Genomic DNA, 24,656 nt, shown 5'->3' with positions numbered 1-24,656 from the left:
TGGGGTTGTAAACATTGGCGTTGTCTAGTCTAGAAAAAGGTATATAAACGTACAAAAGCATGACAAGTGTTTGGTTATTTGATTATTTGAAGAACTAAGTAGGGTAAATTAAAGATATAAGGGTAAATTGGGTCATGAGTAGTACATAATAAAACCAAAATTGTCTTACTGAAATAAATAACTACATACTCATAATCATAAACAGCTATATGTTTCTATTATACAGCTATGTTCCTAGCATCTAGCATTTTTAGTTGTAGTCATTAGCCTGCTAGCCACTAAGCCTCCTAATATTTCCCATATATGAACTCAACAGCATATGACTAGACTACATGTACAGTACACGCCGCAGACTGAACTCTTGTTATTATGAATATGTGGTAATTATACCTTCGGGGATTTTTTGTGTTGTTCCTCAGATTGTAATCTCACCTCGCGGTTTAGCTTCCTGTGAACAATAAATGCCGAGATCGTTTTTGGTGAAGAGTAAGAGGGCGGGGCATCACTCTGCTAGCCCCGCCCACTCCGAACATTATCATCGTGATGATCATCATGAGGACGGTCTGGAGCCGCTGCCTGGTTCATCCGGCGAGAAACGGGCGGAGAAGAAGAGCGAAGCACTGCAGGTACAGCAACTGGAGGACAGAAAATACTTACATTGTGTTATTCTGAGAATTTTAAGGCACTCATACTGAAATTACATTCACCTTTAGCCTACTAGCGGCAGGAGAACTTCACAACAAAACTCCTATAACGAACATAACTGTGAGTTGAAAGAGTCCATGTGAGTCTATGAAATATATACCATATGAATACATTAGCGGCACGATATTGGGAAAAATGCGATATATACATATATTTTTGGAATATATATTGCGATATACACTCGCTGGCCACTTTATTAGGTACGGCTCGTTAGCTCAAATTTCTAATCAGCCAATCACATGGCAGCAAATGTATTTAGGCATGGTCAAGACGATCTGCTGCAGTTCAAAGCGAGCATAAGAATGGGAAAGAAAGGGGATTTAAGAGACTTTGAACGTGGCATGGTTGTTGGTGCCAGACGGGCTGGTCTGAGTATTTCAGAAACTGCTGATCTACTGGGATTTTCACACACAACCATCTCTAGGGTTTACAGAGAATGGTCTGAAAAAGAGAAAATATCCAGTGAGCGGCAGTTCTGTGGGGGCAAATGCCTTGTTGATCCCGGAGGTGCTAGTGTGCTCCAAAACAGTGACTCCAAAAAAGCTTGGAGTCACTTCCGGCTAAATGGATCAATGATTTTTTTTTTGCCCCATCTCATGCTTCAGTTTCTCATCAAATCCTCTGACCAATCAAGCGCTCTCTAGTGTCTAACATGCACCACCCCCTTCAAGGCGCTTCACATTTGATTTCATCTGGTGCTCTTGAGCTCAACCACTCTCACTGAGATGAAGACAAAACACTATTGGCAGTTTTTTTTAAAGGGGAGGGGCTACTCTATGCCCCGCCCTCTCTTCATGTTTCAGTTCAGATTGTCAAATTTCGAATAAAAAATTCACATTTAAAAGCTCTTCACGATACTATTTTAATCTATTTTATCATGTCATCATTATAGCACGCTGACATCTGCTGTGTATGTTTGCAGTGAAGCAGTGTGCTTCTCCAATGTCTGAGCTGTCGCCTGCTGAAGCGGACAGAGAACGCGATATGGAGCGTTTGATTCAGGCTGTGCTCTGTCACCATCCGCTGTCCAGCGTCCAGACGCCAATCTGCGAGTGTCCCGTCTGCCAGAAGGTGATCAAGTTTGGTTGCTAAAAGTGGCTAAATGACGTCATTGTGTGAAGTTTGGTTTGTGGTTTGGGCCCTGCTAACAGTGACTGAGGTGAAGCTGGTTTTATATTCACACATTCAGACTTTCTCCTTAATTATATGACTTCAGAAAGTCATTCTTTGCAAATTCAACAGGGAAATCATATTAGCAGACAATGACTATCAAAGTACAACATTGTATACAGTTAAATAGTGCTGATGTTGTTTTGAAGTCAAACTTAAATGTGATTTCAGAATGAATATTTAAAGTAAATTATGGTAAACATGTGGTAAAAAAAAAGTGGTAAAAAATATGGGGACTGTAAAATTGAACAAACGTGCGAAAATAAAACCAACCATTCATTAATTCATTTTCCTTTGACTTGGTCCCTTATTTCCGCTGTGGTGACCCCTGATATTATTATCAGGGGTCACCACAGCGGAATGAACCACCAACAATTCTGGCATATGTTTTACACAGCGGATGCCTTTCCAGCCGCAACTCAGTATTGGGAAACACCCATACAAACATACATTCACACACACTGCGGCCAATTTAGTTCATCAGTTCCCCTATAGCGCATGTGTTTGGACTGTGGGGGAAACCGAAGAACCTGGCGGAAACCCACACCAACACAAGGAGAACATGCAAACTCCACACAGAAATGTCAACTGGCCCAGCCGGGACTCGAACCAGCAACCTTCTTGCTGTGAGGCCACAGTGCTAACCACTAAGCAACCACTATACCTCAATAAAAAAGTATTTTGGAATATTTGTTGTATTTTTTAAATTAGTTTAGATTCATTCGATTGACTATTTAAGAATCAGCGGATATTATTTATGCACTTATTAATGGGTAAATTTGCTACTTTTACCGTCATCCAATGTTTTGCTCCTTATCAGTTAGGGTCGTCGGTGGGCAAAAGTAACCCATCATGATTTTCTTAAACAATATTGTAATTTTGATCCTAATCACGATTTTGACTCACACAGACAGTGTTTTACGACGGAAAACAATTGGATCTTTCAGTGTGGTATGATTTTAAAAAGGAGGCGTGGCACCCAACCCCGCCCCTATACCAATCTATCATTGGGGGATAAGCAAATTGTATGAATGTGATCCCACGAATTCATGCGAATTAGCCACTAAATCAACAAGTTACGAATTGTCGTGGGATCGAGTTGATATTTAACTTGTTTTAACTCCAACTTAACAATAAGTACGTTTACATGGACACCAATAATCCGATTTTGATACGATTAAGACAACACTCTGATTAAGAGTCTACCATGTAAACAGCGATTTTTGATTAATTTAATTCGATTAAGGTCATAATTGAACTACAGAGAAATGGAATTAAGACATGTGGAGTATGCAGATATTAGTGGCATTATTGAAGTGCAGTACAGACATGTAAACGCCGTAATCAAACTATTATCGTCATGTAGGGCTATTCGCCGCATTTTGCGACAGGATAGTCTATACACACACGGCTGTTTGACACTTATCTGCACCTACCGAGTCAGTGAAGCATTCAGCATGCGGTATGAACTTCCATTAAAACTACACTCTTCCAGCAGTTCCTTGCATCCAATATCTCGTTTGTCATGGGGGCATGCATGAAATGTTCCCGAATGAAAGTGAAAGTGCCAAACTGCAGTAAAAGTCGACAAATTAAAAATGAAACACCCGAAATTACATTAAACTCCAGGGGAAATGTGGATAGCGCGGCGACGCAATGACGTTAATCGAATTATGCGCTATAACATGTAAAACGTGATCGTGAAAGTAACATTCAAAAAGCAGCTCATGTAAACATCTTAATCTTATTACTGTCTTAATTAGATTAAGGCAAATAATTTGATTACTGTTGTCCATGTAAGCGTAGTCATTGGCTTTGCTTGTTGTTGCCATCAGCCTAGTGGTTAAGTGCGTCGTCATATAGCACCATGATGCTCACGGTGACCTGAGTTCGATTTCCGGCTCAATCTGATCCTTCCTGTCTGTCCTCCACTATCCTATCCCAATAAAAGGCGAACACCCCTAAATAAAACAATGGCTGTGCATTTGTAATACATTTCAGGGATGGCATCCAACTTTGCGATGGCAGTTGGCATCTCTTATCAAGATTTTTAATCAAAATCTGCTTTCACTCTTGACTGGCAGTGTTTCTCTGATGAATCTGATTGGGCGAAATATGCTTAGCCACGCCCCTACAACCGTTAATTATCTGTGAGTGAAAGATGAGAGGCGGAGTTAAAAATATAACCCTGCCCCCCTGCTGAAAAATCCAGCTTAAACCAGCCTAGGCTGGTTAGCTGGTTTTAGCTGGTCGACCAGGCTGGTTTTAGAGGGGTTTTGGCCACTTCCAAGCTGGTTTCCAGCCATTTCCAGTCTGGTCTTAGCTGGTCAGGCTGGGAGACGACCAGCTAAAACCAGCTTGACCAGCCTAGTCAGGCTGGGAGCCCAGCCTAAACCAGCTATGTCCAGCTTAAACCAGGCTGGTCAAGCTGGTTTTAGCTGGATTTAGCTGGTCATTGCTGGTCAGCTAAGACCAGGCTGGAAATAGCTGGAAACCATCCTGGAAATGGCCCAAACCCCTCTAAAACCAGCCTGGTCGACCAGCTGAAACCAGCCAACCAGCCTAGGCTGGTTTAAGCTGGATTTTCAGCAGGGCCCCTACTCAATATTCAGTTTCAGTGAGAAATACATCATCATGCTGAAATAAAGGTGTAGAACAACTTGTGATATTAACATGATTACTTCTGCAGCTCCTGTCGTCTGCTGTGGGTTTGGCATCTCACCTGTGCAAGTCACATGTCAGCAGGCTTGCTCTCCCATTGGCTGGTTCTACGGGCCCCGCACAGCAGCATTATGGGTACAGACCCACTGGAATGCTCAGGATGAGAGTGAGTACTGAACACCGCATGTGTTTACTACAGTACTCCACAGTGCACACTATATAGTAATAGTAGTTAGGGACTGACTCAATTATTAGCTACACTGTAAAAATAAAAGTTAATTCACAGTTGTGAATTGCATTATGGGATGTTGATCTCTGCTCTGTTGACTTTTGATGTTGAAAATTCAACTCTACAATTTAGCAAAGAGACTTTTATTGACATTTTAGTAGTTTGAAATAATAATATGATGTATAAGAACTAATATCTAGAGAAATAAGCCTGTAAAATATCAGAAAATGTGCTGGCAGTTCATTACAAGGTGTTTGTAGCGTAATATACAACACCAACCCAGATGATATAGCACTTTAACCCATTTAATCCCACTGACAACTAAAGCTATAAGTAATTTTCTACATGTTATCCATGTTTAATTTCTCAATGACATGTGCGCAAACAACCAAATAAAAGATTTCAAGCACTTCACGAGTTCACACTTGCAATAGTTTCAGAATAAGGCGTATTTGGCGTGCTGTCCGGGGAGAGGGTTCTGAGCTCGGGGAAGACACCCAAACTCGAGTTATTCCTCTTATCAGGAAACAGAGAGGAATTGTGATTCGAGCGAAGTATCTAGCCCGGCCCCAGAACGCTCTCCCCGGGATTGTAATGCTTAAGAGGTGAGGTGACGGGGTGGTGGAGGGATGCTAAAGTCGTAAGATGCTGCAGGTAAGACAGCTTTGGTGTATATATAGGGGTTTGGTCAAGAACTGATTGGATAACAGAATAATTGTCAATGACGTATTTGATACTGAAACTTCTGCGCGTGCTCCTCCAGAAATTTGTTTATAAAACATCACTAAAAAAAGGAATTGATTTACTTCCTATCACATGAAGCTTTTAACTTCCTACCCCCTTTTTTTACTTTTTATATTTTTCTCAAAGTGTCTTCTTTCCTATGATACCTAATTGTTTGTAGCTGACTAGGGTCAATAATTGTTACCATTTAAAAGTTAGGTAGGTGTAAATCCCCAACCTGGCTAACAGGTTAGCACAGCTATATGCATGACACCATTTTAAAAGATTTGGGCACAAATGGGTTAAAGCAGGGGCGGGAACCTTTTTTCAGCAAAGAGTCATTTCTGATTTTTTTTTAGCAAGTGCATTTTTGTAAAGAGCCATTAGGATGTACAGTTGTGGTCAGAATTATTAGCCCCCCCTTTAATTTTTTTGTTCTTTTTAAAATATTTCCCAAATGATGTTTAACAGAGCAAGGAAATTTTCACAGTATGTCGGATAATATTTTTTCTTCTGGAGAAAGTCTTATTTGTTTTATTTCGGCTAGAATAAAAGCAGTTTTTAATTTTTTAAACACCATTTTAAGGTCAATATTATTAGCCCCTTTAAGCTATTTTCTTGATAGTCTACAGCAGTGTTTCCCAACCCTGTTCCTGAAGGCACACCAACAGTTCACATTTTCAATCTCTCCCTAATTAAACACACCTGAATCAACTTATCATAACATCAGAAGAGACTCCAACACCTGAAGTTAATGGGTCAGAAAAGGGAGACATCCAAAATATGTACTGTTGGTGTGCCTTCAGGAACAGGGTTGGGAAACACTGGTCTACAGAACAAACCATCGTTATACAATAACTTGCCTAATTACCCTAACCTGCCTAGTTAACCTAATTAACCTAGTTAAGCCTTTAAATGTCACTTTAAGCTGTATAGAAGTGTCTTGAAGAATATCTAGTCAAATATTATTTACTGTCATCATGACAAAGAGAAAATAAATCAGTTATTAGAAATGAGTTATTAAAACTATTATGATTAGAAATGTGGCGGTTCATTCCACTGTGGCGACCCCGGATTAATAAAGGGACTAGGCCAAAAATAAAATGAATGAATGAATGTTTTGAAATGTGTTGAAAAAAATCTGTTCAACTGTTAAAAAAAATGAACAGGGGGGCAAATAATTCAGTGGGGCTAATAATTCTGACTTCAACTGTATGTATATATATCTCAAAATGCCTTTTTAAAAATGCTAAAGTATCACTATAAATTACTAAAAATTATTATAGTAATACTATTATTTGTAATATTACGATAAATAATACAGGTTTAAACAAAACCTTAATATATGTCCATGCACAACTCAAAAATAAACAAATATCAATACGAAGCATCGTGTTGAGCAAGTCCATGAGTGAAAAACAATTTATAGTATTTTCATTTTCACCATCACCTCTCATGAATGTTTTTTGAGTTTAACTTACCATAGAAATGTAAGTTGTTTGCCCTTTATTGGTGTCGCAATTCAAGTTTATCCACATTACCACAAACACACATTGGTCGAAACGTCCTTTTATTGTTAACTGAGTTCTTATTCATTGTGCTGTGTGTAATTACAGTTTAAAGGGCACTGTGATTGTATTTTTGATAGGAAACTGATTTTTAGTGATGGTTATAGCTTTTTAAACAGTAAAATATTATTGAAGGAACACAGCTGGAGAGCCACATATTTTTGGTCAAAGAGCCACATGTGGCTCGAGAGCCATAGGGAACCCATTAGGCTACCAAGTATTAAACGTATTGTTAAAAGTATTAAACATGTTCATAAAAGTCACTTTTTACAACTTTTCCATAGATATATATATATTAGATATCGCATACGGACCCTGAGCATGCGTCAATAGCGCCGCCATATTTGTACAGTGCTCCCAGCACATTCAACCGCATTAGTCAAGCCAATGTGAGGGTGCTGGACTTTAGGGCTGTGTACGAGTGTAGTAACGAGCAAACAAAGTAAACAAAGCACAAAGGCAGAACATTTCATAGGTAAGCTTTAGTTTCTTACGATTTTGTATATTATAAACTTTTGTGCTAAACAACTAGCGTTATTAATGATAATACAGTCGCTTACTGCCCTGAGCATAAGGCAAAGTAGCATCAACTCGCACTAAATACTAGGCTTATGCTAGTTTTGCTGACTAAAATAAGCAAACAATGTAAATAAAATATGACAACAAGAGGCTGCGGTGCCAGAAACTGGTATTATTGTCGGCTAAGCGAACGAGTCGTTCATAACGGAGATTCATTCACAAACGAATCGCTCCCTCAGTTAGAATGAGAAGTGAATACAGGAGGGGGGGGGGGGGGGGGGTGTTTAAGGACACGGATTAGATTATATTTAACAGGGAGGGGGGATAAAACATTTATCCATGACATAAACACACACTCTTTGTCGGCAATGCTCATGCGGCCACTTATACATCTTTGTATAATTTGTAATTTTAAAAAAATTAGCATAATGACCACCGGGAAAACTCCTGATCATAGATATATGTGTGTATATCTCTGGATCTGGATGGCTAATCCTCCACTGCACCTTGGTCCCACATTCATTTCAAAGGAGCGCTACCCTGTACTAAAATGGCAGCTCTACTGACGCATTCCTTCCAATAGACAACAACAGCGTAGGCGACATCTAATGTAAACATCTATGAACTTTTCAAGGTAAAAAGATGCTGGAAGACAGATCAAGATCCCATAATGCAATTCAAAAGCAGAAATAAATGAGGAAAAATAAAAACATTAATCCTAAATACATTGAACTATTTGGACTATGCTGTATGCAGCATTCACTTGGACTACACCTCCCATAAGGATCTGCACCTCACAGCTGAAACAGGTTATCAATCTGGGCACTGGCATACACGCAGCTACAGATCATTAACACGGATTATATACACACTATATAAACACCACACCACACTCGGATTTTGTTTTGGTGTCGTAGCCTTAGTTTGCGTTTCTTGTGAGTCTTGTGTGATGATTGTGTGAGTTTGCGGCATCTGTAGCGTCACTGAATGTGTGTTTCAGGAGCGCAGTTTTGCCTGTAAGGTGTGCGGGAAGGTTTTTAAGAGGTCTTCGACTCTTTCCACGCACCTGCTCATCCACTCGGACACGCGGCCGTTTCCCTGTCCATACTGCGGCAAGAGATTCCACCAGAAATCTGACATGAAGAAACACACCTTTATACACACAGGTAACACACATATAAATAAATACATATGCACACATCCACAAACATACAAAAACATACACACATATACACAATACAATAATGTAAAAAAAAAAGTGTGTGTGTGTGTTGGCTGTTCTCCTCCAGGTGAGAAGCCGCACGTGTGTGTGGTGTGCGGTAAAGCGTTCAGTCAGAGCTCCAATCTGATCACACACAGCAGAAAACACAGCAACTACCAGCCGTTCAGCTGCTCGCACTGCTCCCTAAGCTTCCAGAGGAGACTGGAGCTGCAGCGCCACCTGCAGGACACTCACAGCTCGCTCTACCACTGCTCCTGACACACGGAGAGAGGGAGATTTAGAAAAATAAACTTCCTTCAACAATATTTAAAGCACAAATGAAATCAAAACGAACCATATGATTTTGTTAGCTAGTTTTGTGGTGAACAATTTATCTGCGAGCGTCATTAAGACAAGTTACAATAGTCTGTAACCTAAAACTCAAATCTGAAATGCACAAAATAAGGACTTTTTCATTAACTGATCTTTGTGTATCTTTATTTCTCTTTTGTTATATTTTTAATACTCATATTAAGTCTTTTTATCCTTTCTTATTTGTGTTTTTATTTATCACAAATCTAATTGTATGTTTTTGTTTACGTTTATACCAGTCAAAAGTTTAGGGTCTGTTTTTTTTTTCTTCGTTTTTTTCTTTCTTTTTTCTTTTTTTAAAGAAAATTATTGTGTTGATGAAGGCTGCATTTATTAAATGTAAAAAAAATTTGTTAAACTATTAAATATTTCTAAAAAAAATATGAAATAACTGCTTTTTTATTGTATATAGTTTCAAATAAAATGATTCTTTCATTCATACATTTTATTTTCAGCTTAGTCTCTTTATTAAACAGGGGTTGCCACAGCGGAATGAACCACCAATTAATCCAGCATATGTTTACGCAGCGGATTAAATTATTACTTCAGTCATCATTGCTTTTATTACTATAACCATTAATAATAATAATAATAATAATAATAATGATAATAATAATGATATTAATAATTAATATTAGAGTGTTTTCTGAAGGATCATGTGACTCTGAAGACTGGAGTAATGAAGCTGAATATTCATCTTTAAAAATCACTGGAATAAATTATTAAATTAAATGATAAACTTTTGGGGCGCTGTCACCTCACAGCAAGATGGTCGCTGGTTCGAGCCTCGGCTGGGTCAGTTGGCGTTTCTGTGTGGAGTTTACATGGGCTGTTTCTCAATATGCGTTCTTCAGCGGTCTTGCATCCTCGTGTAACATCATTGTCAACTGCCAAAGTTCAGTTCCAATACTCAAGACAGCAAAAACAGAGGACGCGGGAAACTTCCCGGAGGTGTTCTTGATATCGAGGACGCGCTGATGCAGACTTGAGTAGCGAACTTGCTCTAGAAGTCCTAGAAGTCATTGCGACTGGAAGTCATTAGTTTTATTATTAAAGTTTAGAGATATCACTTAATTACTTCAGGATTTTCCTTAAATGAAACTGTGAATATAAACATTACCATAAAAGTTTTAATAAATGAATAAACACATTAAGGGTGTTTGTTTGCTGAAATTCATATTAAAATCTGTTTTATTTAGATTGTGCAACAGATATTTGTCCTGTCTTTATGCATAGTAAACATATATAAAAAGGGGAAAAACAAAAAATCGTTGTATGAATGCTGTAACGTTTAAATTATTTACCATTAAAACACCTGAAGGTCACGTGAACATCAGGAAGAACGCAGCATCTCATTTCTCACAGGACGCGTTCTCTGTTCTCGCGGTCTCCTGAGTTCATTCTTCCGAGGACACCTGGCAAGACCGGTCTCCACAAGAATGCAAGTCCGATCTCTGCGTTCTTGCAATTGAGAAACAGCCATGTTCTCCCCGTGTTGCCGTGGGTTTCCTCCATGTGCTCTCCGGTTTCCACCATTTAACTCGGCAGCCATCTTTGAAACGCCTCTCGAGCAGTATTCTCGGGCATTCTCTCTGAATGGGAAAACATCAAATTCTCCAAAACTTATGACGCCAAAACGCCAAACTTATAATTGAATTTCATTGTAGAATTCACCAATAAAGCTAAACAACATCTGTCTCATATGTTTCGTTTCTAAATGTTCAAATCACACAAAATCTGCAGAATCTCACGTCTGGTCCAAGCCCCTCCTCCTGAGTAATGTCAGTCTATAGTGATCGATGATTGACTCCTGTACTAGAAGGTGGGCTTTATTAACCATATAGCGATCGACGATTGGATCCTGTACTAGAAGGTGGGCTTTATTAACCACGTAGCGATTGACGATTGGCTCCTTTACTAGAAGGCGGGCTTTATTAACCATATAGCGATCGACGATTGGCTCCTGTACTAGAAGGCAGGCTTTATTAACCATATAGTGATCGACGATTGACTCCTGTACTAGAAGGCGAGCTTTATTAACCATATAGCGATCGACGATTGACTCCTGTACTAGAAGGCGAGCTTTATTAACCATATAGTGATCGACGATTGACTCCTGTACTAGAAGGCGAGCTTTATTAACCATATAGCGATCGACGATTGGCTCCTGTACTAGAAGGCAGGCTTTATTAACCATATAGCGATCGACGATTGACTCCTGTACTAGAAGGCGAGCTTTATTAACCATATAGCGATCGACGATTGGCTCCTGTACTAGAAGGTGGGCTTTATTAACCACGTAGCGATTGACGATTGGCTCCTTTACTAGAAGGCGGGCTTTATTAACCATATAGCGATCGACGATTGGCTCCTGTACTAGAAGGCAGGCTTTATTAACCATATAGCGATCGACGATTGACTCCTGTACTAGAAGGCGAGCTTTATTAACCATATAGCGATCGACGATTGGCTCCTGTACTAGAAGGTGGGCTTTATTAACCACGTAGCGATTGACGATTGGCTCCTTTACTAGAAGGCGGGCTTTATTAACCATATAGCGATCGACGATTGGATCCTGTACTAGAAGGTGGGCTTTATTAACCACGTAGCGATTGACGATTGGCTCCTTTACTAGAAGGCGGGCTTTATTAACCATATAGCGATCGACGATTGGCTCCTTTACTAGAAGGCGGGCTTTATTAACCATATAGCGATCGACGATTGGCTCCTTTACTAGAAGGCAGGCTTTATTAACCATATAGTGATCGACGATTGACTCCTGTACTAGAAGGCGAGCTTTATTAACCATATAGCGATCGACGATTGGCTCCTGTACTAGAAGAAGCTGGAAGGGGGTGGGTGGCAAAGTCAGTCCACAGCAGGCTGGCATGATCAGCTAAAGTGTATATTGCGCCCTCTGGTGGATTTAAGCAAGAAGAGAATGTGCAAGAGGAATTTGAGATCTTCAAAAAGCAAACACAGAGGCCTCTGGTTTATTTGCAAAAACAAAAACTGAGCAGACTTACCTCCGGGTAGGTATTTCGCTGTCCCTGGAAATGTAGACCTGGCAATGATTACCCCGCAATGAGCCTGGGTTGCCTAAATTTCAGATGTTCAATATTCAAGTAAGGAAATTCAAAACAATTTTTAATGGCATTTAATATTCAGTTTAATTAAATTACAATTGTTAATAATTCAAATGAACACAACTCAAACTCAGATTGTTTTGGCATGTTTTAAGCTCCATACTAAGATTCATTCCCGATCAGTGAACCAATTCAGTTTGATTCTCCACTCTGATTCTGAATCCAGCAGTTTGATTCACACTTGATTCAAAACCAAAGTTCCGGAAAAGCTTTGGAAAGCATCAAAAACAGGCATAACTAGTTCTGATGTTCATGATTTGACCTTTATTAATAACAACGCTGTAATACAACAAATCTAGAAGAACATGCTGAACTCTGGAAATGCCACTTTGTTTCTTATTTTCTCATGTTTAAAGGGACGGTTCACCCAAAAATGAAAATTCAGTCATCATTTACTCGCTCCATATCTGTTTCTTCTGTTGAACACAAAAGAAGATACTCTGAAAAATGCTGAGAAAATAAACAGCCATTGACTTCCATGCTATATATTTTTATCTCTACTATGGAAGTAAAGCTTTCCAGCATTCTTCAGACTATCTAGATTTGTGCGGAAGAAAGAAATATTGAGTGTATGTAAATGATGATGAATTTGTTTTTGGGTGAACTATCCCTTTAAGAAATAAGTCAATACATTTCTGAGGAGTTTATTTTTTTAATACACTTTAGAAACACAAGTGTCTATGTAAGCACTATAACACATTCATTATACAACAATGGAGCGATCGTTTAATAACTTAAAGAATATTAAAGAAGCACAAATCTTACATATAAATCTAGGAGATGATTTTACACACCAACAATACATCAGCAGCAAAACAAATGTAGAATCAGTCACAAATTTCTGTGTTTAGTGATTCACTTGTGTTGATTTCCGATTGTGAGTTGCATTATAGGATGTTGATCTCTGCTCTGTCGACTTTTGATGATGAAAATTCAACTCTAGTTTAAAAAAAGTGACTTTTATTGACATTTTAGGAGTTTGAAATGATAATATAATGCATAAGAAATACTATAAGTCTGTATATATACACTGTAGCATAATATACAACACCAACACAGACAATATAGCACTGCACACTATTACACGTGTTCAGAAAAGTCAGTTTTTACAACTTTTTAATGTTGGACGTTGTTGGAAGAAAGATCAAGATCCCATAATGCAATTCAACAGCAGAAATAAATGAAGAAAAATAAAAACATTAAATCACAAACTATGGAAAACTGCTAATTTACAGATATTTATTACAGTGTACAGAATGCAGGAATCACAAACATGTTCGGTTCTGTTAATTTCCTAAAAGTTGCGTGTATCGTTAACGTCATGGAAACTGCTGGTTTCCTCCATTAGTATCGGTGGGTTTATGAAGCCGGGGTTTGGTACGGTGGTCTCTATAACACTGATTCTCTGGGTCAAATCATGCCTCCCTGAAAAAACAAATAACAAACATGTTTTATGTTGGGCACGTTATTTCAGCCTGATCTCACGAGGAAACGTAAGTATTTTACGTTTTGTCAGTTTAGTGGCTAATTCGTACGTGTTTAGTCTTACGAAATTGCACGATATTAAAAAAGAGGCGTGGCACCTAACCCCACCCCTAAACTCAACCGTCATTGGGGGATGAGCAAATCGTACTAAATTGTACGAATTAAATCATACGAATTTGTACGAATTAGCCACTAAATCAAAAAGTTACGAATTGCCGTGAGATTGTGTTGGTTATTTTCACCACACAGGCTTTTTGGGAACATGTGCCCAGGGCTACATTTTTGGAAACCGTGAAATGTTTCGTTTTGTGTGCAAAAAGCCTGTAACAATAATCAATTTACAGTGGGGGAAATAAAAACACGTCAGCATTTTTCACAGAAAACATATTTCTAGAGGTGCTTTTGACTTCGAATTTTCCCCAAATATTAGTAACAACCAAAGTAATCAATATATGCAAAGAAAACAAATCTAATTAGTTTACAAATGAAGTTCTGTGTAATAAAATGAAATGACGCAGGGAAAAGGAATTGAACAGAAATGGAGGTGTAGTTCGGCAGCGAAAGCCCAGACAGCAGCTGAAATCTCTCAGTGGTTCTTCGGCAACCCTCTGCCCTTCCTCAGTGTAAATGAATATCAGCTGCTTCAGTCGAACATCTACATTAGCAAGAGGATGGACATTTCAGCAAGACAATGATCCAAAACACAGCCAAGGAGACTCTCAAATGCTTTCAGAGAAAGACAATCAAGCTGTAGAATGGCCCGGCCAATCACCTGAGCTGAATTTAATAGAAAACACAAAATAAAGATCAGATCTGATAGACGAGACCCACAGAACTACGAAGGTTTTGACACTCTGTTGAAGTTTGTGAGAAACTCCAGCCTGATCTCATGAGGAAACGTAAGTATTTTATGTTTTGTCAGTTTAGTGGCTAATTTGTACGAATTCGTACGAAAATTTTAAAAAGGAGGCGTGGCACCTAACCCCACCCCTAAACCGTCATTGGGTGATGAGGAAATTATACTAAATTGTACGAATTAGATCATACGAAATCATTCGAATTAGCCACTATATCAAAAAGTTACGAATTGCTGTGAGATTGCGTTGGAAACTCACACCTAAGCAATGCATGAAACTTCATTCTCCATATGAGAGGCGTCTTTCAGCTGCCGTCACCAAAAAACCTTTTATATAAAGTATTAAACACATTTTAGCAGTTCAGTACTTTCTCCTCGTGTCATTTCATTCTTATTACACAGAAGTCATTTTTCTGGCAAGATCAGTTTGCTCGGTAGCTCGCCTTGTACAATGTCAGATTTGGGACATAGAGCGGACTGGGGTTCGAGTCTGGCAAAAAAAGGCTTCACAAACAAGGTAAAACAAACAAAAAAAGCAGTGTGAAATCATGGTAAAAGCATGGTAAAAGCGCTTTAATCTTCCTGTTTGCTTTTGAAAACACTATAGGTTTAGGTTTAGGGAAGGGGTGTGCGTTACAGTGGATATCAAGCTGATATATTATAGATGCACTCGAGAAGGATGTTGAAATTCATTTACAAGAAATGCCACATATAAGAAAACGTTAGTAACATATTTTAGCTAATTTTAGATAGTCATGTAGTCAGACAGTAACGTATTTTAGATAGTCAAAAATGTCCATAGCGCCCTCTGGTGGATTTATGAGAAATGCCACATGTAAGAAAACATGAGTAACGTATTTTAGGGTATTTTATATAGTCACGTAGTTAGATAGTAACATATTTTAGATAGTCAAAACTGTCCACAGCGTCCTCTGGTGGATTTGTAAGAAATGCCACATATAAGAAAACATAAGTAACGTATATTAGTGTATTTTAGATAGTCACGTAGTGAGATAGTAACGTATTTTAGATAGTCAAAACTGTCCACAGCGCCCTCTGGTGGATTTACAAGAAATGTCACACATAAGAAAACATTAGTAACGTATTTTATTTTAGATAGTCACATACTTGGATAGAAATGTATTTTAGATAGTCAAAAATGTCCACAGCGCCATTTGGTGGATTTAAAAGAACTGTCACATATAAGAAAACATTAGTAATATATTTTAATGTATTTTAGATAGTTGTGTAGTAAGATAGTAACGTATTTTATATCATCAAAAATGTCCACAGCACCTTCTGGTTGGTTTACAAGAAATGCCAAATATAAGAAAACGTTAGTAACATATTTTAGCGTATTTTAGATAATCACGTAATTAGATAGTAACGTTTTTTTTTAAATAGTCAAAAATGTCCACAGCGCCCTCTGGTGGATTTACAAAAAATGCCACATAAAGGAAAACGATAGTAATGTATTTTAATGTATTTTAGAGTCATGTAGTTAGATAGTAACACATTTTAGATGGTCAAAAATGTCCACAGCTCCCTCTGGTGGATTTACAAGAAATGCCAAATATGAGAAAACGTTAGTAACATATTTTAGCATATTTTAGATAGTCACGTAGTTAGACAGTAACATATTTTAGATAGTCAAAACTGTCCACAGCGTCCTCTGGTGGATTTGTAAGAAATGCCACATATAAGAAAACATGAGTAACGTATATTAGTGTATTTTAGATAGTCACGCAGTTAGATAGTAACGTTTTTAGATAGTCAAAAATGTCCACAGCACCCCCTGGTGGATTTACAAGAAATATTGCATATAAGAAAACATTAGTAACGTATTTTAACGTATTTTAGATAGTCACGTAGTTGGATAGTAACATTTTTTGATAGTCAAAAATGTCCACAGCGCCCTCTGGTGGATTTAAAAGAAATGCCACATATGAGAAAATGTTAGTACATATTTTAGCTTATTTTAGATAGTCACGTAGTTGGATAGTAACATTTTTAGATAGTCAAAAATGTCCACAGCACCTTCTGGTAGATTTAAAAAAAATGTCACAAATAAGAAAACAGTAGTAATATATTTTAACGTATTTTAGAGTCATGTCGTTGGATAGTAACCAATTTTAGATAGTCAAAAATATCCACAGCGCCCTCTGGTGGATTTACAAGAAATGCCACATATGAGAAAACATTAGTAACATATTTTAACATATTTTAGATAGTCACATAGTTAGATAGTAATGTATTTTAAATAGTCAAATATGTATACCCTCCAGTGGGTTTGTGAAAGTATTAACTGCAAGCAGACGTAGCCTCAGGTACATATTTACAGATTCTCAAAAATATAGCCCTTAAAAACATCTCCAATTGATAGTTTTCATGTGACGTTTCCCACTGACCACCAAGTGATTTGTCTCTTTTTTAGCCAAGAAGCTGGATAATTGCTGTGCAATAAGATATATCAGTACCAACCGACATGAGAAATGGCCGAGCTGTGCTTCTGTAGAATTCCCTCATAGAAAGATCAGCCAGAAAGGAGAAATTTATGGATTTGTGTCGAATGTTAGCATCATTGACAAATAACAATCTATGCTACAGATAATTATCAGTACATCTGCATGCTTTTTATACAGTTTCGATTCTAATTTGCATGTTAAGTGGAATTAAAATATAAATTGAAACGCAAAGTTAAAGTATAAACAGCAGAAGTGAACGAATAGATATAGTCCCAACCAGGAAATATTACATTTTAGCAAAACAAAACGCCACCAAATATAAAAGCAGACACGAGCTTATGAGCTATAATGCTATCACCAATGACTAAATCTCTGAGGAATATCCACAAGATAAATGTAAACACTGAATTGTAGCTCTGACAGGGACACGAGGGTTTTAAATGACTGAAAAACAGCTGAATATGGATCATACGTGCTCACAATGTACAGTTTGTAATCATATCTCATATTGAATATTCTGTTGATATCTGATACAAATATTCATAGCTTGAAACAGATATAAGCAGATTGTGCTGCATTCTATAGAGATCTCAGTGTAGCCGCCATTGTGGCTCATTGTTTATTAGTCTCCTCACGAGAATGAAATCTATCAATGAGTCCGTGTTGCACATAGTGTGTGTTTGTACCGGTGTGTGTGTAGATGCACCACAGCGCCCCCATCAGACTCAAACCCATCAGAAACGCAGCGAACACCACTAGCAGCACAGAGCCTTCCACTGCACCTGAACACAAGCAAACCACAGCTCTCAGATCAGCGTGACAACAAACACGGTTTTAATGGAAAAAGGGAGTGGGTATTTAACCATTTGATGCCACAAGCTATTTAAAACCACTTCTAATGCGCAATATGAGTCTAAAATGACCCACATACATTTCTTGACCCATTCATACAAGTGAAGAAATTAATATATTACAAAGATATAGAAGTCAGTCGGGTTACTTTAAAACCATATACGCATCAAAGGGTAAATGTGAATGAGTAAGGCTTTTCACAACATATATTCACTATGAAAAATAACTATGGTTTTACTGCAAAATACGAAACAAACCAACAACAACAACAACAAAAAAGCAACAACATACTGTAGTGGTTACAAAAACTAACCATGGTTTTACTATTAATAAAAAAAATGTAAAAAAAAACATGGTTACTGTGTTTACCATGGTAAATAATACCTGCTAATCTAACTAATACTGGTCATGACATCTACATACTGCTATTTTCTGTTGATTTGAAGCGCTCAATATGAATAAAAGCATCTGTTATTGAGTAAATGTAAACGGAAACAACTTATCCACCATGGTTTAACCACACTAACCCTAGTTTAACCATGGTGTTTGTTGTAAAACTGTGGTTATACATACGGTAATCAATGCACACACACTCGTACAGCTTTCTTCACAGAGACTTTCCATAGACATAATGATTTTTATACTGTACAGACTATATATACTATACCTCTACCCCTAAGCAAACCCTCACAGAAAACAATATGCGTTTTACATTTTCAAAGTACTTCATTCGGTGACATTTATAAACCGTTTTTCTCTTGGGGGCTACAAAAATGTCTCCATGAGGTCAAAATTTACTGGTACTGTTATACTTGTAGGGACATGTGGTCCCTAGAATGTAAGGAATACAAGTAAACACACACACACAATGTTTTTTTTTTGTGATTTATGAGGACTCTCCATGATGTAATGTACTTTATACTGTAATAACAGCATATTATATAGCCTTAATAATAATAATGATAATTTCTTTCATAAATATAGCGCTTTTCTGGACACTCAAAGCGCTTTACACATTTTTGGGGGGGATCTCCCCATCCACCAACAGTGTGCAGCATCATCTGGATGATGCGACGGCAGCCATTTTGTGCCAGACCGCACACCAGCTGATTGGTGGAGAGGAGACTGGCTGGAGATAGGTGGAGAGGTACTAAGGCCAGTGGGCAAATTTGGCCAGGTTGCCGGGATTAAACCCCTACTCTTTTTTGGGATTTTTAACAACCACAGAGAGTCAGGAGCTCAGTTTAACATCTCATCTGAAAGACAGCACTCAATGAGCAGTATAAAGTCCCCTTCACTGTACTGGGGCGTTAGGATCCACACAGACCACAGGTTGAGCACCCCCTGCTGGCCACACTAGCATCACTTCAAGCAACCTAGCTTTCCTATGTGGTCTCCCATCCAGGTACTGACCGGGCATAGCCCTGCTTAGCTTCAGTGGGCGACCATGTGAGAGTTGCAGAGAGCTAGCTGACATACCCTACCTCTACCCCTAAACCCAAAACTCACATGTGAAAAAACCCTGTTAAGTATGATTTTAATTACAACGGGACAAGGAATGTCCTCATAAACCACTCCAACGTTGTAATTCCTAGTTCATATCCATGGCACTATACAAATATGTCCTCATAAACCACTTAAACAAGCACACACATACACAATCACAAAAAAGTTGAACAGACTTACAGTAATAAAGCCAGACTGTACTAAATATTAAGGTACACATCTGGATATTGTAAACTGGTTGAAGATCACAGTACTTTCATTTATAGATATTGCAGTAGTTGTACAGTCAAATGAAATCCTTTGCAAAATAACGTGTATATGATCTTCAAAATCTATTAATGACCCAAAATAAATGATTATATTAAACAGAAGACGCACCGGTGGGCGACGGAGCCTGCTCCGACATCTCAGCAGGCGTTTGAGCAAGTTTACCTATAAACACACACACACACACACACACACACACACACACACACATATACAGTTCCAAGTTATGTTGAACACTAATATGTATGTGAATACATCTGCACTGTTCTCTACTCACCAGCAGGGGGTGCCAGAAAGCCAGCTGGATATGTGACCAATACAGGTCGCGACAGATTTCTGTCCTTACACTGTAACAAACACAAACACATGGATAAACAGTTTAACACTCATGATTCCAGGGGGATTTAAGTAGCAAATCTTGTAAATTTTTGTTAATTTTAGTTAATTTTTGAAAGTGTAATTATATTTAGTTTAAATATTACTTGTTAGTTGGCTACTCTTATTGGAATGAGTTTAGTTCTTTGTCATATCGGCCTAGAAAATAGCAACATAACATTGTTTTGTCTGTCTTAATACATGATGTAGCTACAGAAGAGTTTAAGCTTCAAATAGGAAAATAATCAAAACGTTTTGGTCATTTTGAGCGTGATGCTAATGGTCTAATCCGATTCAATGACCTATGCTAAGCTAAGCTAAGGTAAAAGTGCTCCCACCAGACCCGTCCAGATGGTTACTTCTCACTCAAGGCTGTTTATATGCTAATGAGTAAGACTAATGGGCGGGGCTTTCCCCATCTGATGACACATACAAAGGGAGTATGTCAATCAAAGTGTTTCTGCAGACTGTTTTTATAAAGTCTGATTATAAAAAATGTCATTCAGAAATGTTTACCATTAGCGGTGGGATATATTTACGCACTGCTGCCACACAACTGTGATTAAACACTTTATAAAAGTGATTTTTGCATAATAGCTCCCCTTTAAGTAATCATAAGTACCTTTTGTGAAGCCCGAATGTGTGTGAGAGCAGGTATTGGACGTCCGTCAGCACAGGTGTGTTTTGCGGCCCCTGCCGGCCCCTCGTCGGCATCACACACACGTAGCCGGCAGTGCAGGAACTGAATGGAGTTATTAAAGACGGGCCGCAGGACGAAGCTGAAGCGCAGTGCGTTTAAACTCCGGTCTTCATCATAGTTTCGTCTCCTCCGCTCAGCTTTCCTCGCTCTCGGTCTCTTGTGTTTAAAGCGTCTGGCGGTATCGTCTGCACTGTGGAAATAACACAACCCCAAATCAGAAAAAGTTGCAACAATATGGAAGACACAAATAAAAAAAGAAAGTAGTGATTTTTAAAATTACTTTATTTCATTGCAGACAATATGAACACATAATATTTCATGTTCTGTCTGGTCAACTTCATTTTAATTGAGATTTTGGAGCACAATATTCTGCCTTCTTTTCCAGGGACACCCATATTTCAACAAGACCACATTCTGCACATATTTACAGTCCTGGCTGCGGAGGGAGAGGATACAGGTACTTGACTGGCCTGTCTGCAGTCCCAACCTGTCTCCAATAGAGGATGTGTGGTGCATTTTGACATCAAAGACCCCGTACTGTTGCTCACCTTGAGACTTGTTTGCAGGATAAATGGGACAAAATTACACCCTTAACGTCTTTTAAGTGTTGTAAAAAAGGAATGGCAACATTACACAATGGGAAATACATTAAATAATGTTTGTTGTATTGTCTGCTATGAAATATAAGTCAAAGTAACTTTATAAATCACTACTTAAATTTTTTATTTGTGTTTTCCATACTGGCCCAACCTTTCCTGATTTGAGGTTGTAAGTCAAAATTAAGTGAGCTTTTACCTAAAACCATCAAAATAATCTGACAGTGAGCGGGATGAGTAAAATAATCTTATTTCAAACCGAAAACAAGATTCATTTTGCTTACCCCATTGGCAGATGACTTGGCTTGTTTTAAAGAGCCCCTATTATGGGTTTTTGAAAATGAGCTTCCATGCAGTGTGTAACACAGCTCTAAGTGAATAAAACCAGCTGAGGTTTAAATCTGAAAGTGCACCTTGTTTAAAAATATAGATTTTAAAAATAAAGATTTGACTCAGAGTCATTTAAATGATTCTTCGTTCGTCCGGATCTTTTGCCCCGTTCATATCGACATTGACATGAAACAATACCAAATTTGAACTGCTGGATCCGGTAAAACGTGAACGCGCCTTTCCCTTCAGACACTAGCGGAGTGTGTGAGACTGATCATGACTGAAGATGAGTGAACACTAATGAGTGAACGTTCTGCTGATTAATGCAATAATCTACCCTGCAACAGGGGATTCGTCAGCCGTTTGTTAAAGGAAGGATCAGAAAACACTATTGTTGTAACATTATGGGACTTTGTCAGAGCTTGACAGGAACTTGATCAGTATACAGTTCATGGACCAGTTCCTCCATTTCACAAGTGTAGGTAAATGCGATTAAAATGGTTGCCTCCTAGTTTTCTCTAGCTTGCAAATTATGTGTTTAAGTTTGTTTTGTTACTTGTAACTGCTCTGCGTGGCTTGTAGTGTATCTGGATAACTCTTTATATTCTCATATCACGTCTAAAACCACGTTGAAAAGGCGGTGCGTGCTGCTTTGTTTACAGAGGCATTTGTGGACTCGCGTTCCACTGCCGTTTGTTGTTGATATGGCCACCATCAGCTGTTCCTACACACGTGTGGCGGTCAAGATTCAAAATAGTTCAGCATTTGCCACTGTGTGGATTAATACTGAATGTGTGTCACTGTTTTTACTTCAAGAGTTCCCATTTAGATATGCTTAGCGTCAACAGCAGGTTTGGCATGCTGTCCCGGGAGAGAACCCTGAGCTCGGAGACACTTGAGCCCAAGGCTCCCGCCCAGTCAATAAGCATATAAGGGGATCTGAGATCAGGTAGGTCTCGAGAGCCCCCCCTTAGAAAAGGGAGGAAAAGGAGGAGATGGGGTGGAAGGGGGGATTCTTCCAAACGAAGATAGAGCAGTAGGGAGAAAATTATCCATTTATAGTAAGCTTGGATCACTCTGATTGGATTATTACTGATTACAGATGAGCGGCCAGTCGTGCTCAATCATATCACGTGCTCCTCTCGAAATTAGTTTGTGATACTTCACTTATGGTTAAGACTAGAGCAATATGCTGGAGTTTAACTGCATTGCTTTAATGCACTCCTGCATTGGGCTCACACATACACTCTGCACTCTGACTACTTCAAAGTTGTTGATAAGCCGTGGTGGCCATTTTTCTCAGTTTCACTCTGAACACAGTGGACCAATCTCCACAGACTAGGTCATCGGACCAATCAGCGCAGATTAGCATCGCGCTAAGGAGGGGTTTGGAAACAAATGAATCGCTGAACGAATCATATGGGAGTCGCTGGGATAATTAGGTCAAAATAAATGCACATTATAAGAATATGAAAGGTTTTTTAAGACATTGCATTCATATCACCCTGTTGCTGGAGACCCCCAAAATCAAAATATGACCTTTTATAATGCATAATAGGGGCTCTTTAAGGAAAAACTCACTTGATTTTGACAATTCATTTCTAAAAACAAATCAAATGCTTCTTGAGTTAAAAAAGTTTAGATATTTAGTCTAGAAACAAGACACAAATTTGCATTAAAAACAGCAATATTTGTGCAGTGCAGTCTGCGTAACCTTAGCTCTATAGTGTAAAATGCTGTATACTTGTGTTTAAAGCCTCTGGCGGTATCGTCTGCGCTGCGGCTCTCGGTGTGTCTCCAGCGGGAGAACGGATGAGATTTTCTTCTGTTCAGCTCTTCATCTTCATCATCCGCTCTTCCATCATCTGTGTTTTCTCTGAGGGTCAGGCTGAAGGAGCTTTCGGACGGGCAGGAGTCTTTAAAGGTCCCGTGAAATTAAAATTAACATTTTTAGATGTTAGTATCAGAGTGTCAGCTTTCAGGATATCTATAAGCTAGTTGTCACGGTTGAGGTTGGGGACAGGAGCAAGGACTAAATGTGTTTTATTAATAATAAAACAAAATAAAAACAAAACAAAAACAACCCCGATGGAGGGGGGGACATTAACAAAAAGAAAAGAATACACTAGACTGGACTGGCAGGGAAGAACAGGGCTTGACATGACAAGACAAGGTAATAGTCAAAGACAAAGACAACCCAGGCTCATTCTGAAAACGTAGTCCCGTGAACGTTTCTGGAGACCGCGAATTATGTAGCCGGAGGTACGTATGGCTGCATTTAATTTTTTAAGCGAACGCTACAGGGCGGTATGACGCCGTTCTTTTTAGCACTTACCGGCTGACCGCTCACCTTCGTGTGAAGGGTTTACCACCGCAACCAGTTTGTTCAGTTAGCTCGTCCTGTACGTGGGCGGACTTGAGATGCAGAGAGGAGCTGACTACGACGACCACGACCGGGTTCGAGTCTGGGGAAGAGTGGTTCCAGAAATCAGGTAAGACAAAAACAGAATCAAAAAAATAAAGTGATCAAGTTCATAACAGGGTGAGAATGTGGTAAAATCCGAAAACGTGGTAAAAATCAGATGAGGGCTTTACTTTTTCTGGACGGCTTTTGTAAATTGTTGGTTGGGTTTAGGGAAGTAAGCAGGCGGACGGGTCAATCGTTAAAATTGGTTTGGTTCAGGGATGGAGGAGGGTGGGTCGACCGGCCAATTGGCCAGTCACCCAGTCAATCATTCAGCCAGTTGGACAGACGGTCGTTCGACAGCTGCCTCTGATGGGCTTACGCAAGAACAGCGCAGGCGCGAACGGCACTAGCGAGAGACATTTGAGAAGCAAAAAAGCGCACACAGCTGACTCTCGCGGATTTGCGAAAACAAAAACTGCAAAAATATGTACCTCCCGGGTCTCCAGAAACGTCCACGGGACTA

At 38.9% G+C, this 24,656-nt stretch overlaps 2 protein-coding genes across 2 annotated transcripts in view; one reads left to right on the top strand and one right to left on the bottom strand.

Moving 5' to 3' along the window:
* The first annotated feature begins 461 nt into the window (after positions 1–461).
* Positions 462–9,055, top strand: LOC130216789 (zinc finger protein Gfi-1b-like). Its single transcript, XM_056448665.1, has 7 exons — positions 462–626; positions 714–765; positions 1,628–1,776; positions 4,565–4,671; positions 6,114–6,124; positions 8,538–8,741; positions 8,865–9,055. Exons 1-7 carry the CDS (start codon positions 462–464, stop codon positions 9,053–9,055), a joined length of 879 nt encoding a protein of 292 aa, XP_056304640.1.
* A 4,533-nt stretch (positions 9,056–13,588) lies between these two features.
* engl (endoglin, like) overlaps positions 13,589–24,656 on the bottom strand; it is a 31,606-nt gene continuing 20,538 nt past the window's right edge. Inside the window, exons 13-18 of the mRNA XM_056449915.1 lie at positions 23,471–23,642; positions 20,723–20,990; positions 20,003–20,072; positions 19,837–19,890; positions 17,787–17,882; positions 13,589–13,719 (exon numbers count right to left, since the gene is read on the bottom strand). Of these exons, the coding sequence (XP_056305890.1) occupies positions 13,589–13,719; positions 17,787–17,882; positions 19,837–19,890; positions 20,003–20,072; positions 20,723–20,990; positions 23,471–23,642 (791 nt within the window). The remainder of the gene's footprint in view (positions 13,720–17,786; positions 17,883–19,836; positions 19,891–20,002; positions 20,073–20,722; positions 20,991–23,470; positions 23,643–24,656) is intronic.

The sequence above is a fragment of the Danio aesculapii genome, chromosome 3 (assembly GCF_903798145.1).
Source record: "Danio aesculapii chromosome 3, fDanAes4.1, whole genome shotgun sequence".
Taxonomy (NCBI): Eukaryota; Metazoa; Chordata; class Actinopteri; order Cypriniformes; family Danionidae; genus Danio; species Danio aesculapii.
This window is presented reverse-complemented; position numbering and strand designations above follow the sequence as displayed.

Excerpts from the sequence above, each read along its gene's own strand:
- LOC130216789 (XM_056448665.1), top strand. The coding sequence starts at position 462 with ATGCCGAGATCGTTTTTGGTGAAGAGTAAGAGGGCGGGGCATCACTCT. Across the intron at positions 627-713 it reads AGAAGAGCGAAGCACTGCAG|CCTACTAGCGGCAGGAGAAC; the intron begins GTACAGCAACTG and ends ATTCACCTTTAG. Across the intron at positions 766-1,627 it reads CTCCTATAACGAACATAACT|TGAAGCAGTGTGCTTCTCCA; the intron begins GTGAGTTGAAAG and ends GTATGTTTGCAG.